The sequence below is a fragment of the Typopeltis vanoorti genome, chromosome 7 (genome assembly GCF_054136105.1).
Source record: "Typopeltis vanoorti isolate ZY-2024b chromosome 7, IOZ_Tvanoo_1.0, whole genome shotgun sequence".
Classification (NCBI taxonomy): Eukaryota; Metazoa; Arthropoda; class Arachnida; order Uropygi; family Thelyphonidae; genus Typopeltis; species Typopeltis vanoorti.
Genome location: NC_143555.1, coordinates 83,905,216 through 83,918,734, shown reverse-complemented (window position 1 = coordinate 83,918,734; position 13,519 = coordinate 83,905,216). Strand labels below are relative to the sequence as shown.

The 13,519-nt window shown below is 39.2% G+C and overlaps 1 protein-coding gene across 1 annotated transcript in view; it reads left to right on the top strand.

The window, feature by feature from the left end:
• The window catches only part of Rep (Rab escort protein), a 246,581-nt gene that overhangs the window by 54,863 nt on the left and 178,199 nt on the right, over positions 1-13,519 (top strand). The window contains exon 5 of the mRNA XM_090395371.1: positions 12,678-13,206. Coding sequence (XP_090251497.1) covers positions 12,678-13,206 — 529 coding nt within the window. The remainder of the gene's footprint in view (positions 1-12,677; positions 13,207-13,519) is intronic.

Genomic DNA, 13,519 nt, shown 5'->3' with positions numbered 1-13,519 from the left:
TCAGTTTCTGTCTTGTGCCTCTTCTGCAGATACTTTCATGGACAGTGCTCTGTTGAATTGGCCACTATTATTCCTCTACTCTTCTTCAAAATCATTAAAACAAGAGCCACTGCTAACCAACATTTTTTTACAATCAGTCTCCCCACTCTGCTCTCCTCCAAAGATTACAACTCTCAGCTGTTCAGGCAAAATGTGGACAGATTCCTCTCTATTTCTCTTGCCCACACACACACTGCACTAATGTGCTATAGGTCTTGTGGCCTTTTGTGTGTGGATCAGATTAAAAAAAAAAAAAAAACCCAAGTTTCCATTAATTATGGAAAATTAGTCTTTATTGGTCATGCTCTTCAAATATGCCACAGAATTGATTGGAAAGCTACCCAGTTTTCATATTGCACTAAAACTCAGTGTGAAAGAAATTCTGAGATACCTGTAAGATGCTAATAAATCATCCCACTCTGTCAACAGAAGTGATGACGTAACAGTCCCAAGGGTTTGGAAAGCTCATATAGCATCTAAAAATAGGCAACAGAAGAACAAGACTGTAGAATTCCAGAAATCTCCAAACACAAAAAAAGAAGGGAAATATAGGACAACAAACAGAACTGGTTATTGTCTGTGGGGGGGGGGGGGGGTGGGGGGGGGGGGGGGTGGGGGGGGGGGGGGGTGGGGGGGGGGGGGGGTGGGGGGGGGGGGGGGTGGGGGGGGGGGGGGGTGGGGGGGGGGGGGGGTGGGGGGGGGGGGGGGTGGGGGGGGGGGGGGGTGGGGGGGGGGGGGGGTGGGGGGGGGGGGGGGTGGGGGGGGGGGGGGGTGGGGGGGGGGGGGGGTGGGGGGGGGGGGGGGTGGGGGGGGGGGGGGGTGGGGGGGGGGGGGGGTGGGGGGGGGGGGGGGTGGGGGGGGGGGGGGGTGGGGGGGGGGGGGGGTGGGGGGGGGGGGGGGTGGGGGGGGGGGGGGGTGGGGGGGGGGGGGGGTGGGGGGGGGGGGGGGTGGGGGGGGGGGGGGGTGGGGGGGGGGGGGGGTGGGGGGGGGGGGGGGTGGGGGGGGGGGGGGGTGGGGGGGGGGGGGGGTGGGGGGGGGGGGGGGTGGGGGGGGGGGGGGGTGGGGGGGGGGGGGGGTGGAAAGCAACCCAACAACACTAATTCTTACAAAAAAAAAAGTTTCCACATCCACTTCACCAACATCTGTGGCCTAAACAGCAATATAAATGATGTGCACTACCTACAGTCATCTAAACCAGAACTACTCTTCCTTTTCGAACTGCAACTGTCGACTTCAACAGCCATTGTCCACCTCACCTTCCCAAACTACACGTTACACAGCTCTTTCCACCACAAGGGTGGCACTTGTGCATTCGTCCGAACTGATATACCCTGCCAGAGACTACAAATCCTTGAATCCCCATTGTTTGATCTTCTTTGGCTCAAAATTTCTCTAGCAAATCAACCTGCCCCTTTTCATGTGCTCCTTCTGTTGCTCTCCAAACTCTGTCAATCACTCTGACCTCTTCAGTTTTCTCCCTCCCTCCCTCCCTCTCTCTCTCTCTCTCTCTAAAGCTTGACTTTCTGCAGTCTAAATACCCCAATAGTGAGGTCATCCTTCTTGGGGGATTTCAATGTCTACAACTCATATTAGCTCTCCTTCTCCAGTTTCACATATCAAGCAGGCAGGGATGCTGAGGTGTTCACCATCAGGAATGACCTATCTCAGATCATCAGTCTTTCTACCAGAATACCCCCCCCCCCTCCAATTTGCAAACACATTTGAACTCTTCCTAACAAGCTCCCCTTCCAGGTATTCAGACCACAACCTTATACAAGTCTCTTTTTTCCTCAGAACAACCTTCCCTTACCAGTTCACAGTCCCATTTGGCCCTACAAGGGTGCCAACTGGGAGGACCTCTGTGATTTCTGTTCCTCTTTCCCATGATCTGAATGCTACTTCAGTTCTTCTGATCCAAACACCTGCTCAGACTGAATAACAGAAATCATCCTCACAGGAATGAAGGCTTACATCCCTTATTCCACTCCAAATTCGCAGCCATCATCCAAGCCTTGGTTCTCAAAAAAATGTGGCAATGCTATTAAAGAAAATCCCTCTGCTTACCACAATTGGTTCAAGATCAAAACTCCAGCTGCCCTCTCTGCCTATACTGTAGCTCACGACAGTTACAAAAGAATCATCACAAGTCCAAGTCAGACTTTGCAAGGGTCAAATGCTGTGAACTCACCTCCTGCCCAAATTTCATCACAAAAACATCTTGCATTGATGACCTGGGCAAAGTTCTCTTCACTCCACGAAGAATGGCTCCTTTCATGTCTCCTAGTCTTCTTGCAAAAAGAAATATGAAGAATCCTTAATAACCTGAATACAAACAAGGCATCTTGTCCTGATGGTATCCACCTATTATGTTAAAAAAATTGTGTCCTAGAACTAACACCTATCTTGTATTGCCTCTTCAATCTATCCTATTCAACTGGCATCTACCCCACAACATGGAAATAGGTCCACATCTAGCCCATCCCAAAGAAAGGTGATAAAAGATGGTGGCGCTAGTGTCCTTGGTAAATGTGGCGGTCGAGTTTAGCTAGTCTAGAAAACGTGTTTTTAAAGTTAAATATAGTGTGGCTTTTTGTCACAAATTGTGCTGCAATTGTGTATCGGTTAGAAACAAGTGTCCTTCAGTGGTATTATTGTTTAGAACTGTGTTGTATATATTGTGCTTTCACTGCCGTTTGTTTCACTATATCAACGTGTAAAGATGGCGTCCAACAAGAAACGTACGTCAGCGGCGCACAGGACTTCTACTACTACAAGAAAGGCCAGCTCAGCGTTGGATTTTTCGCAATGGATGCGTTGCGGAAACTGCTATATGTATGCACCGAAAAATGTGAAGGATCTGTGGTCGGTCTGGCAAAATGAAAAGAACGAAAATGTCGACGTATGTGAGAAGTGTCGGGATAGGCTGGAGCGTTTAGGAATGGAAGCTGACATCGGGACCGTAGCGGAAGAACTTCGGCGGGAGTTTATGAAAATGAAAAATGACCTTCATCTTCATGAGGAAGTGGAAGTGATCGGTAAGGAGATACTGGAAGTTAAAGCGGAGTTTAATGTGTTAAACAGAGAAATTAGGACTATAGAGATTACTTTAGCTGAAGTAACTAGAACAGGATTACATATGGGTGAGTCTTTGGTGAATGATTCAGTAATAAATAGTATGGGAGTGATTGGGAGTCAATATAATAAAACCACAAGTGGCCTAGAAGAAATGAGATGTAGTGAGAGTGGGGGGGGTAAGTAATAGAGAGTTGAGTAATGAAGCTGGGAGAGTCATGCTGAATAGTGTAGAGAATGAGTCCATGAGTGTGGACTTGAATGAAGTTAAGAGTAGTAAAATATATGGTGATTCTATGATTAAGGGTATGGAGAGTGGTATGCATGAGGAGTGCTTGGCTGATGGGACAATAGAAAGAGTGGCTTTAGCAATAAAGAGAGGGCATGAAGCAGACAAGATGATAGTTATGGTGGGTACGAATGACCTGAGAGGTAGTATAAATCGGGTAGGAAAAGATTTAAGAACATTATTAGATATTGTGAAGAGGAAAAGTGTCAATGGGAGAATAGTGTGTGTGCTGCCTCGTTTTGACAATTACGAGTTAAGTAGACGAGCAATGATAATGAATGATATGATTGCAAGAATGTGCAGAAAAAGAGGTCTGGAGTTTGTTGATGTTTGGAGTGTGTTTGAAGGAAAAAGGCAGTTGTATGCTAGAGATGGACTGCATCTTAACATGGAAGGACATAAGCGATTGAAGAAGTTATTGTTTTCTGAACAGGTTGAAGTTATTGGGCAGGGAAACTAATATTGAAAAGGTTGAGTGTAAGAGAGAGAAACTTTAGCACTGATTGTGTATTTATTGATCCTTATAGGCTGAATAAATTGCAGAAGAGAGGGGATAAAAATCGGCATAGGACTACGGTAGTTAATGACTTATATATCAGTTCTAAAGCCGGTACAAGATCTAGAGGGAATCTGCAATTTTTGTATACCAATGCTAGAAGCATTCGAAATAAGAGAGAAGAATTTTTGGCATTAGTCAGTGAAATCTCACCAAAAGTTGTAGGCATTAGTGAAACTTGGCTGTCAGCAGAAGATGTGGTCACTGGAATTGAATGTGATGGGTACAGTATTTTCAGGGAGGATAGAGAAGATAGAACAGGGGGAGGAGTACTGTTGATGATAGCTGATGTGTTGCAGCCAAAGAAAGTAGTATATCATGATGATAGACATGTGAATAAGAGTTCATTTGAGGCAGTCTGGTGCGAAATAGCGACCAACGCAACCAAATATACAGTTGGATGCTGCTATAGGCCAGGGAGTACGGGGGGAGATATTGAATTCATGCATCAGCAACTTAGTGCAATGAGTGAAGGCTTGGTGATTATTATGGGGGATTTTAATTACGGTGATATCAATTGGAAGGAGGAAATATCACGTAGCAAAAAGGAAATGGAATTCATACATCTTCTACGAGATAATTACTTGAAACAGCACGTAACTGAAGGGACACGTGGTGTGAGAGTGTTGGACCTGGTTATTGGTTCAGAGGTTATATGCATAAGTAAGGTGTCCTCGTTACCTCCAGTTGGTGAAAGCGATCATGTGGTATTGACTTGGGAGGTTGCAAAATCTGTGGATTTTTCTATTAAGAAGGGGTATGTACGGAACTACAGGTTAGGCAATTATAACAAGCTTCGGAGTGAGCTTGCAGCTATCCCATGGCAGAACATATTGCAAGGGAAAGATGTTAGCAGTGCTTGGGATAAAATCAGCGGGTATCTGAGGAAAGCAATATCAGATTGTGTCCCCATGGTTAGGAGGTCAAACAAGGCAGGCATTAGATGGATGAGCAGTAGTATCAAGCTTGAACTGCAAAAAAAGAAAATGTTATGGAGAATTTACAAGGAGAAAGGCGATCAGGACACCCATGAGCAGTACAAGGCTCAAGCTAGGAAAGTTACCAGCATAGTAAGAAAAGCTAAATCAGATTATGAGAAGACCTTAGCCAAAGAGATCAAGGGTAATCCCAAAGAGTTCTTCCGCTATGTGGCAAGTAAGAGGAAGAATGACTTCGGAAGGATAATCTTAGTGGGTGCTGATGGTATTGAGGTGACAAAATCAGATGTAATAGTCGAGTTACTGAGTGATCACTTTTCAAAAGTCTATCACCCAAGTGAGGATATCTCTATACCTACAGCAATACCTAATGTGAGAATTGAAGCTAAAGAATCAGAGGTATTAAATATATTGCAAAACTTAAATGCAAACACTGCGGTAGGCTTAGATGCAATATCAGCTCGGGTGTTGCGTGAATGTGCAAATGAATTGTCAACCCCTCTCACCTGGATATTTAACTTAAGTTTGAACTCTGGTATGGTCCCTAGGGAGTGGAAGTTAGGCAAAGTGGTTCCTTTGCATAAGGGTGGCTCTAAAACTGCGGTATTGAATTACAGACCAATCACCATCTCAGGAGTAGTGGTAAAAGTATTGGAAAAGTTGGTTAAAGACAAAATTCAAGAATGGGTGGATCAGGATATGATACTCTATAGAGGCCAACATGGTTTTGTTAAAGGTAGATCCTGCCTTAGCAATCTATTAACTATTCATAATAGAATAACATCTGAGTTGGACAAAGGAACTGGCTACACAGTGGTACTTCTGGATTTTGCTAAGGCTTTTGACAGGATACCCCATAGAACACTGTTACGCAAATTGGAGCAGATGGGAATGGATATTAAATTGGTGATATGGATAGGAGAATGGCTCAGGGAGAGATACCATAAGGTGGTGTATGGAGGAGCCGAGTCCAGAATGAGGCAGGTGACCAGTGGTGTGCCTCAGGGCTCTGTGCTTGGGCCAATGTTGTTTAATTTGTATATAAATGATATAGGAAACGGCTTAAAGGGAGATATTCAGTTGTTTGCTGATGATGCAAAGTTGTGTAGTGCAATAAAAAATCAAGCTGATGTTGAAAGTTTGCAGGAGGATTTAAATAAGCTGGTAAAATGGGCAAAAGAAAATGGATGTCAGTTCAATGTGGAAAAGTGTAAAGTCATGCATTTTGGGATTAAAAGATTACCAGCTGTGTACTACATCGATGGAAAGGTACTCCAAGAGATTGATGAGGCTAGGGACTTAGGGGTATTGGTAGATAGGGAGATGAAGTTCAGAGGACACATTGCTAAGGTGTCCAAGATTGCACATAGGATTACTTGGTTGTTGAGGAACACACTGACATCCAGAGATAAAGAGGTTATTATTCCCCTTTATAAAGCATTGATACTTCCACATTTGGATTACTGTGCTCAGGTCTGGTCACCTGGATTCCTTGGAGATGAGGAGGCTGTGGAGAGGGTTCAGAGAAGAGTGACCAAGTTGGTGAGTGATATAAAAAATGCTCCCTACATTGATAGATTGAGAGCTTGTGGATTGCAGAGATTGGTTGATAGGCGAAGAAGAGGGGATATGATAGAAACATTCAAATTACTAAAAGGTTTTTATAGGATTGATGCAGGGGAAATGTTTCAGCTGTGTGAAAGTGATGGAAGAACAAGAGGTCATCTCTGGAAATTAAAGAAGAGTGTGGTTAACAAAGGTGTCAGAACAAGGTTTTTTGCCTGGAGGGTGGTGAATGAGTGGAATTCATTGCCTGACTTAGTTGTGAGCTCTTCGTCTGTAAATGAATTCAAGAAGAGATATGACAGATATTGTTTTGCTAGTTTGGGTCTCCCGCAATGAGTCTACTGACTCCATGGAGATACCCGTAATAATAATAATAATAATAATAATAAAAAAGTCAACCAACAAACTACCGTCTAATTGCTCTCACTTCTGTTTTCTCAAAAATTATGGAGAAGGAGGTCATCATCAACAACCAGCTCCTGAACTGCCTAGAGACATATCAGCTAATCAGTGACCAACAGTTTGGATTCCACCACCTGTGATCTACAGCTGATCTTTCTTTCACCATCCATCTATGGACTCAGGCCATGGAGAAATTTGGAGAAACTCGTGGTTTCCCTTGACATTTCAAAGGCATTTGATTGGATTTGGCACAGGGGCCTACTCACCAAATTACTATCCTATGGTCTGCCTTCTTCACTCTACAACTGGATCGCTAACTTTCTCACTGGTTGATCACTATTTGTCATGTTGGACGGTTTATTCTCCTCAGATTTCCCAACCAGTACAGGCATACTCTCAGTGTCCTGTTCTTTCACCCACTCTCTTCCTCTTGTATATAAATAACGTGCTCTTGTAGACTTCCAATCCTATCCATAGCTTTGCTGAAAAGTACAAAGTACACAATGTCAAATGAAAAGTACACTCCATTCTCCCTTTTCATTTGACAAGCCTCGTAGTGCTCAAGTATTAGAAACCTCAAGATCTACCACGACCAGTTACCTGAACTCAGATCTCCTAGCTATATATCACCAAAACTCAGTTCTGTCTGATCTTTCCTCTCTTACCTTCAGTAATACTGAGATATCCAAACACAATCAGATTTCTCTTTGACTGACCTTTGTTCTTTCCTGGCACAACCACATTTCAACTATAGCTTCTGCAGCTTCCAAAAAAAAAAAAAAAAAATTGGTGTACTTTTTCACACAAGACACTGCTTTACACCTTCACAGCTGCTAATATACAAAGCCCAAATCCATCCAGCCATAGAATATTGTTCCCGTATTTGCAGTGGTGCACCAAAATATTCTCTAAGATTACTCAATTCTATCCAGAAGAGGGCAATCCAGCTAATTAATGCTGGATTGCCCTCTCTCTCTCTCTCTCACACACACACACACATGCAAATCCGTCTCTCACAGATGTTCAGTTTCTGTCTTGTGCCTCTTCTGCAGATACTTTCATGGACAGTGCTCTGTTGAATTGGCCACTATTATTCCTCTACTCTTCTTCAAAATCATTAAAACAAGAGCCACTGCTAACCAACATTTTTTTACAATCAGTCTCCCCACTCTGCTCTCCTCCAAAGATTACAACTCTCAGCTGTTCAGGCAAAATGTGGACAGATTCCTCTCTATTTCTCTTGCCCACACACACACTGCACTAATGTGCTATAGGTCTTGTGGCCTTTTGTGTGTGGATCAGATTAAAAAAAAAAAAAAAACCCAAGTTTCCATTAATTATGGAAAATTAGTCTTTATTGGTCATGCTCTTCAAATATGCCACAGAATTGATTGGAAAGCTACCCAGTTTTCATATTGCACTAAAACTCAGTGTGAAAGAAATTCTGAGATACCTGTAAGATGCTAATAAATCATCCCACTCTGTCAACAGAAGTGATGACGTAACAGTCCCAAGGGTTTGGAAAGCTCATATAGCATCTAAAAATAGGCAACAGAAGAACAAGACTGTAGAATTCCAGAAATCTCCAAACACAAAAAAAGAAGGGAAATATAGGACAACAAACAGAACTGGTTATTGTCCTTATTTAATAAAGTATTTAATTAACTTTTTTACTGAATAAATTTTCTGAAAAATCATAATGTTCCTAAAATTGGTTAATGTCTGATTAAAAAAGCTAACTTATTTTGGCAATGGAGCAGTCTCTTTTATAACAACTTGGCTTTAAAAAAAAAAGATAACATTAACTCAAGTTTTAATTTTTATTTTAATTAAAAAGATAAAATTAACTGAGGTTTGATTTAATGAAATGGAGGTTTTGATTAAATTAAATATCTCTGTGAAAATTTTTTGGAGGAGATAGTAAATAACTTGTTACAAGACTTGATCAGAGCTGAGATGGTATATAATTAAAGGTGGTGAGCAAAAAATACCAATAACTGAATAGGATACATTCAGTTATTGGTATTTTTGATTGGTATATTTGACTATCTGAATTAGAATACATTCAGATAGTCAAAAAATATGAATGAAACTAATAACAAAAAAAAAAAAAAAAAAAAAAAAAATTAATACGGAAAAGATGAATTGTGCAAACTATGAATTTAAAGAAACTGAAAAAAAAAAAAAAAAGTTATATAGCTAGCAACATACATGATGGGTGTTTGCTCTTTCGCCATCAGATGTTGATAGTAGAAAACTAACTGTGAGTGAGCTACATGGTCTTTATGAAATATTTATATTAGACGGAATATGGTTAGTTTGAGAGTATTCGGACATTGGGCTAGTTTTGAGAGTAGAGGGGAGTAACTTTTGTTTAATTGCCATGAGGGGAATAGTAAATAGGGTCTTCTTTGTGTTTATGGCACATTTGGTGTTTATTATTGTTAGAGATTCAGAACAACATAATTTGGTTTCATTTTCTTGGAAATCAGTAATGGTGACCTTGATTTCAGCAGCATGTTTAGACTGTATTACATGCAAGTATATCTCTCTGGTGGGAATTTTATTGTTGCTGATATGTTTTTGTTTGTGTTTTTTCTTTGTGTTGGAAAGTAAGTGTGGTATTGTATAGTATGGGAATATTACAGTCCCAATAATGTTCAATTAAGTGAGATATTATAGGACGAATGGTAGAACCAGTGTAACAGGTATTTCATCCCGACTGGCAGTTAAACTTATAAACAACATAGTAGGATGTTGGCTAGAGCATTGTGGTTCTATGTTTTAGTGAATTTTGTAGTTTGTTTCTAGTAGTGAAGGCAATTCTATAATTTGAATATTTGAAGATTTATTTTATGGCTTTATAAATCTTTTTCCATCTCTCTAACTATGGTAGATATGTGGAGAATGTTCTGTGCATTGGAAACATTGACTGTCATACAACACTTAGTTCATTTGCTCAACATTTTTAGCCCCAGATTAAAATTCTCCATTGAATACAAAGAAAATAAATCAGTAAATTTCTTAAATTTGTCCCTTATCAGATTTGATCATCATATCAATACCAAAGTATAAAACAAACTCTGGAAATTATTTGCATTTCACCTCCTATTACCCTTGCATCAAAAAATCCGTTATATTAACACATTTCATTAATGCCTACAAATACTCATTTTCTGTTACAGCTTTAAACATGAAATTAAATTACTTCTGAAAGAGATCTTCAATTCTCAACAGTATCCCAAACAACTCATAGACTACACTATTTGCTCAGCCTAAAATCACGCCCTTTCTTCTCAAAGCCACACATTAAAAATGCATATTTCTTAAGCCATACAAAAAATCTTCAGATATTCAGATTAAAGAATTGCCTTCACCACAATAGCTCTGGCTGACATGCTATTATGCCATAATGTTGTTTATAAGTTTTAACTGTCAGTCAGGATGCAATAGTTGTTATATTGCTTCTACCATCGTTCTTTAAGTCTATAATTAAACATTATCAAGATTGTAATATTTTCATACCAGACTACTTACTCCACCACAAAAAAAAAAAAAAACATACCACAGAGATATCCTTATTACATGCAGTACCATTTAAACATACCCTTAAAAATGAGAAAGTCATCATTATCAGTGACCAAGAAAATTTAACTAAATTACATTGCTCTGAATCTGTAGCAATAAGAATCACCAGTGTGCCATAAACACAAAAAAAAAAAACCCTATTTATCCCCCTCCCCCCTCATGGGAATGGCAATTAAAGAAAATAAATTATCTTTACCCTCTACTGTCAAACACCCAAATACTTCTGAACCAACCATGCTCTTCCAAATATGTTTCATATAACCAGTGGCTAGCTAACAGTTAGCAGAAAACTATTTACATCTGAATGACATTTTAAACAACAAAAAAAAATGGCCAGCACACATCATGTATTGCTAGCTTACCGTTAGCAGGTTTTTTAATTCCTTTTTTCTTTATTTTCAGTTTCTTTAAATTCATAGTTTGTGTAATTCATCTTTTCCATCCTTTCCTTCATGATCAGAATACATCATGAAAATTATGGAAACAACTACCATGTTAGAGTAAAACTATACTTTAATATAAACCAAAATAAACACTCGACGTTTTGACCTTCAGATTAAGGTCATCATCTGGAGTATACACATATATACAAAGCAACAAGCTGCACTACAATCTACATGGCATGCTAAACTTACTGACCAACCTTTACAACTATTGGCCTGACCTCTGGTGAAAAAAAAAATAACCTTACTACATCAAAGCTAGAGTCCTATTATTATTGTTATCTATTAGGGTACAAAATTAAATTAAGCTGAAGAGCAACATGCTTACAAAAAGGAAAAAATTAATAAATAAAAATAAAAGATTACTTATATAAGTATACATATAAATTACAACCAACTTGTATGGATAATGGCCAATAAAAGCTGAAAAATTGCTTAGAGTCCTAAAGTCAGGGTTTGCTGGAAACTAAGTGGGCTTAATGTGTGCCAACCAAATTTTTGGGATTTTTGTGCTGCCATTAACGTCTTTTCCATATTGATTTATTCGTTACTGGTGTTATTCATGTTTTTCAACTGTCTGAATGTATTTCTACAGTCAGTTATTGGTATCTTATGCTCACCGCCATTAATTACATACTATCTTTCACACAGGTATATCAAATTAAATATTCTTTAATTAAAACTTTATTTAATTTTAAGTTGTTTAGCTAGTTTTTATAAAAGGGACTACTATAGTGCTAAAGTAGCTTAGATTTTTTATCCAACATCAACTTTTTTTTTATTATGTGTATGCTGCATACATTGCTTGGAAAGACATTAATGGACACCCCCCCCCATAGGCAAGGTGCATTGTGCCATTTAATGAGTCACTTGTTTGTAGCCAGAAGTTTGGAAGCACAGGGGATTAGCTGCAAGTGCTGCCCATAGTGGACAACCCACTACACTCACTGAACATTAATGTAGGATGTTATTAAGGATAATATGTGAAATCTGCCATTTGTTGACAGACATGTTGAATGCAGAATTCCAGGTGTTGACTGGAAGTTGCATTCATATTGAAACATATTCAAACATGAATCTGCACAAAAACATTCAGAACTGAGGCTCACAACATGGGTTTTCATGGTAGAACTGCAATATGCAAGCCCCACATTACCCGAACTGACATGCAGCCTTGTTTTCAATGGTGCAAAAGGGTGTGTACAGCGGGACGTGGAAGCATAATCCTAACTTTGAAATTCGGAGGTGGCTGTGTGATGGTATAGTCCTGTTTTTGGTTTGGCCTTGGACCTCTGTTTGTTGTTCCACAAACGTTCTGAAAGGTATTTGAACATTCTGGACAATTCAGTGCTTCTTACTTTGTGGTGTTTCTACGGAATTGACCATTGTCTCTTTCAACAAGACCATGCATCATGTCATAAGGCTGTTACTCATATATGTATGTATATTCTGATGATGACCTTGCTATAAAAGTCAAAAAGTCTAGTTATTTTATTGTAATCTAAAGTGATTTAACCCATGAGTTTTCCTCCATAATTCTACTTAGTGAATGCTGACATGCAAACATTGAAAGAAATAATGTTTTTTGATATAGTTGAAATCCGGTATCTTTAAATATCATATATAGGTGTTATCCAGACTAAAACTATAATGTAATTTTATTTAGTTGATAGTTAAGTTTAAAAAGAATTTGTTTAATAATTTAGCTGACAAACAGTAAGTTTAGATATCTTTATAACTTTTGCACATAACATTTATTTTGTTTGATTTTTTATATGTTGCAGAGAGCAGCTTACTGCTGCAGCTGATGATCCAAACCAGTCATCAGCTTTAGGTAATGAAGGTTCAAACGATACCTTAATTTTGAGAAATAATTTTCCACCGTGTGATTCTGGTGATTCTTCCAATTTTCAACAGCCTGAAGTACCATCTGTATCTGGAAGAGTTGATAATGTTTCCAGAGAAATTCATGATGCCGAGACAAGTGGTAATAACAACAACAACAATAACACGACAAGTAATCAAGAAGAACGATTATCAACATCTGTTGAAGGCAATCAAGGGGAGTTGCAAAACTCAATACATTCCATAGTTGAAAATAATTCACTAAGACAAAATAATGATCTTTTGGAACAGTCAAATGGAAATGCTGAATCATCTAGAATAGTTAATAATAATCAATCAGCTGAAACAGAGCATCACTTAGATCTAATTAATCTTAAGGTTCATTCAACATCTACTAAAAAGCATGAGTGGACACTAGCTGATCTGAAATCACAGTATAGGAAGTTTAACTTGGATTTGGCACCTAAGGTACATTTCAGTATTGCTAAATATAATTCAGGCATTCATTTATGTTCTTCCTGAATTCAAGTGATGATTTACTCTTTATCTGTTATAAATTTCATCTTTTAAAGAATTCATATTAATTTCTTTATATTTACTATGTCAATGTAAATAAATCAATTTTTACATGCATAACTTAATTTTAATAAAATGTTTTTAACTTTATTCATTCATCTCTCCTACTTATTATCATCATCACACCCTCTGTGGAGTCAACAGACTTATCATGGCAGGTTCATTCAACTGATAACATATTTCTCAAACTGAATCTTAACATCCT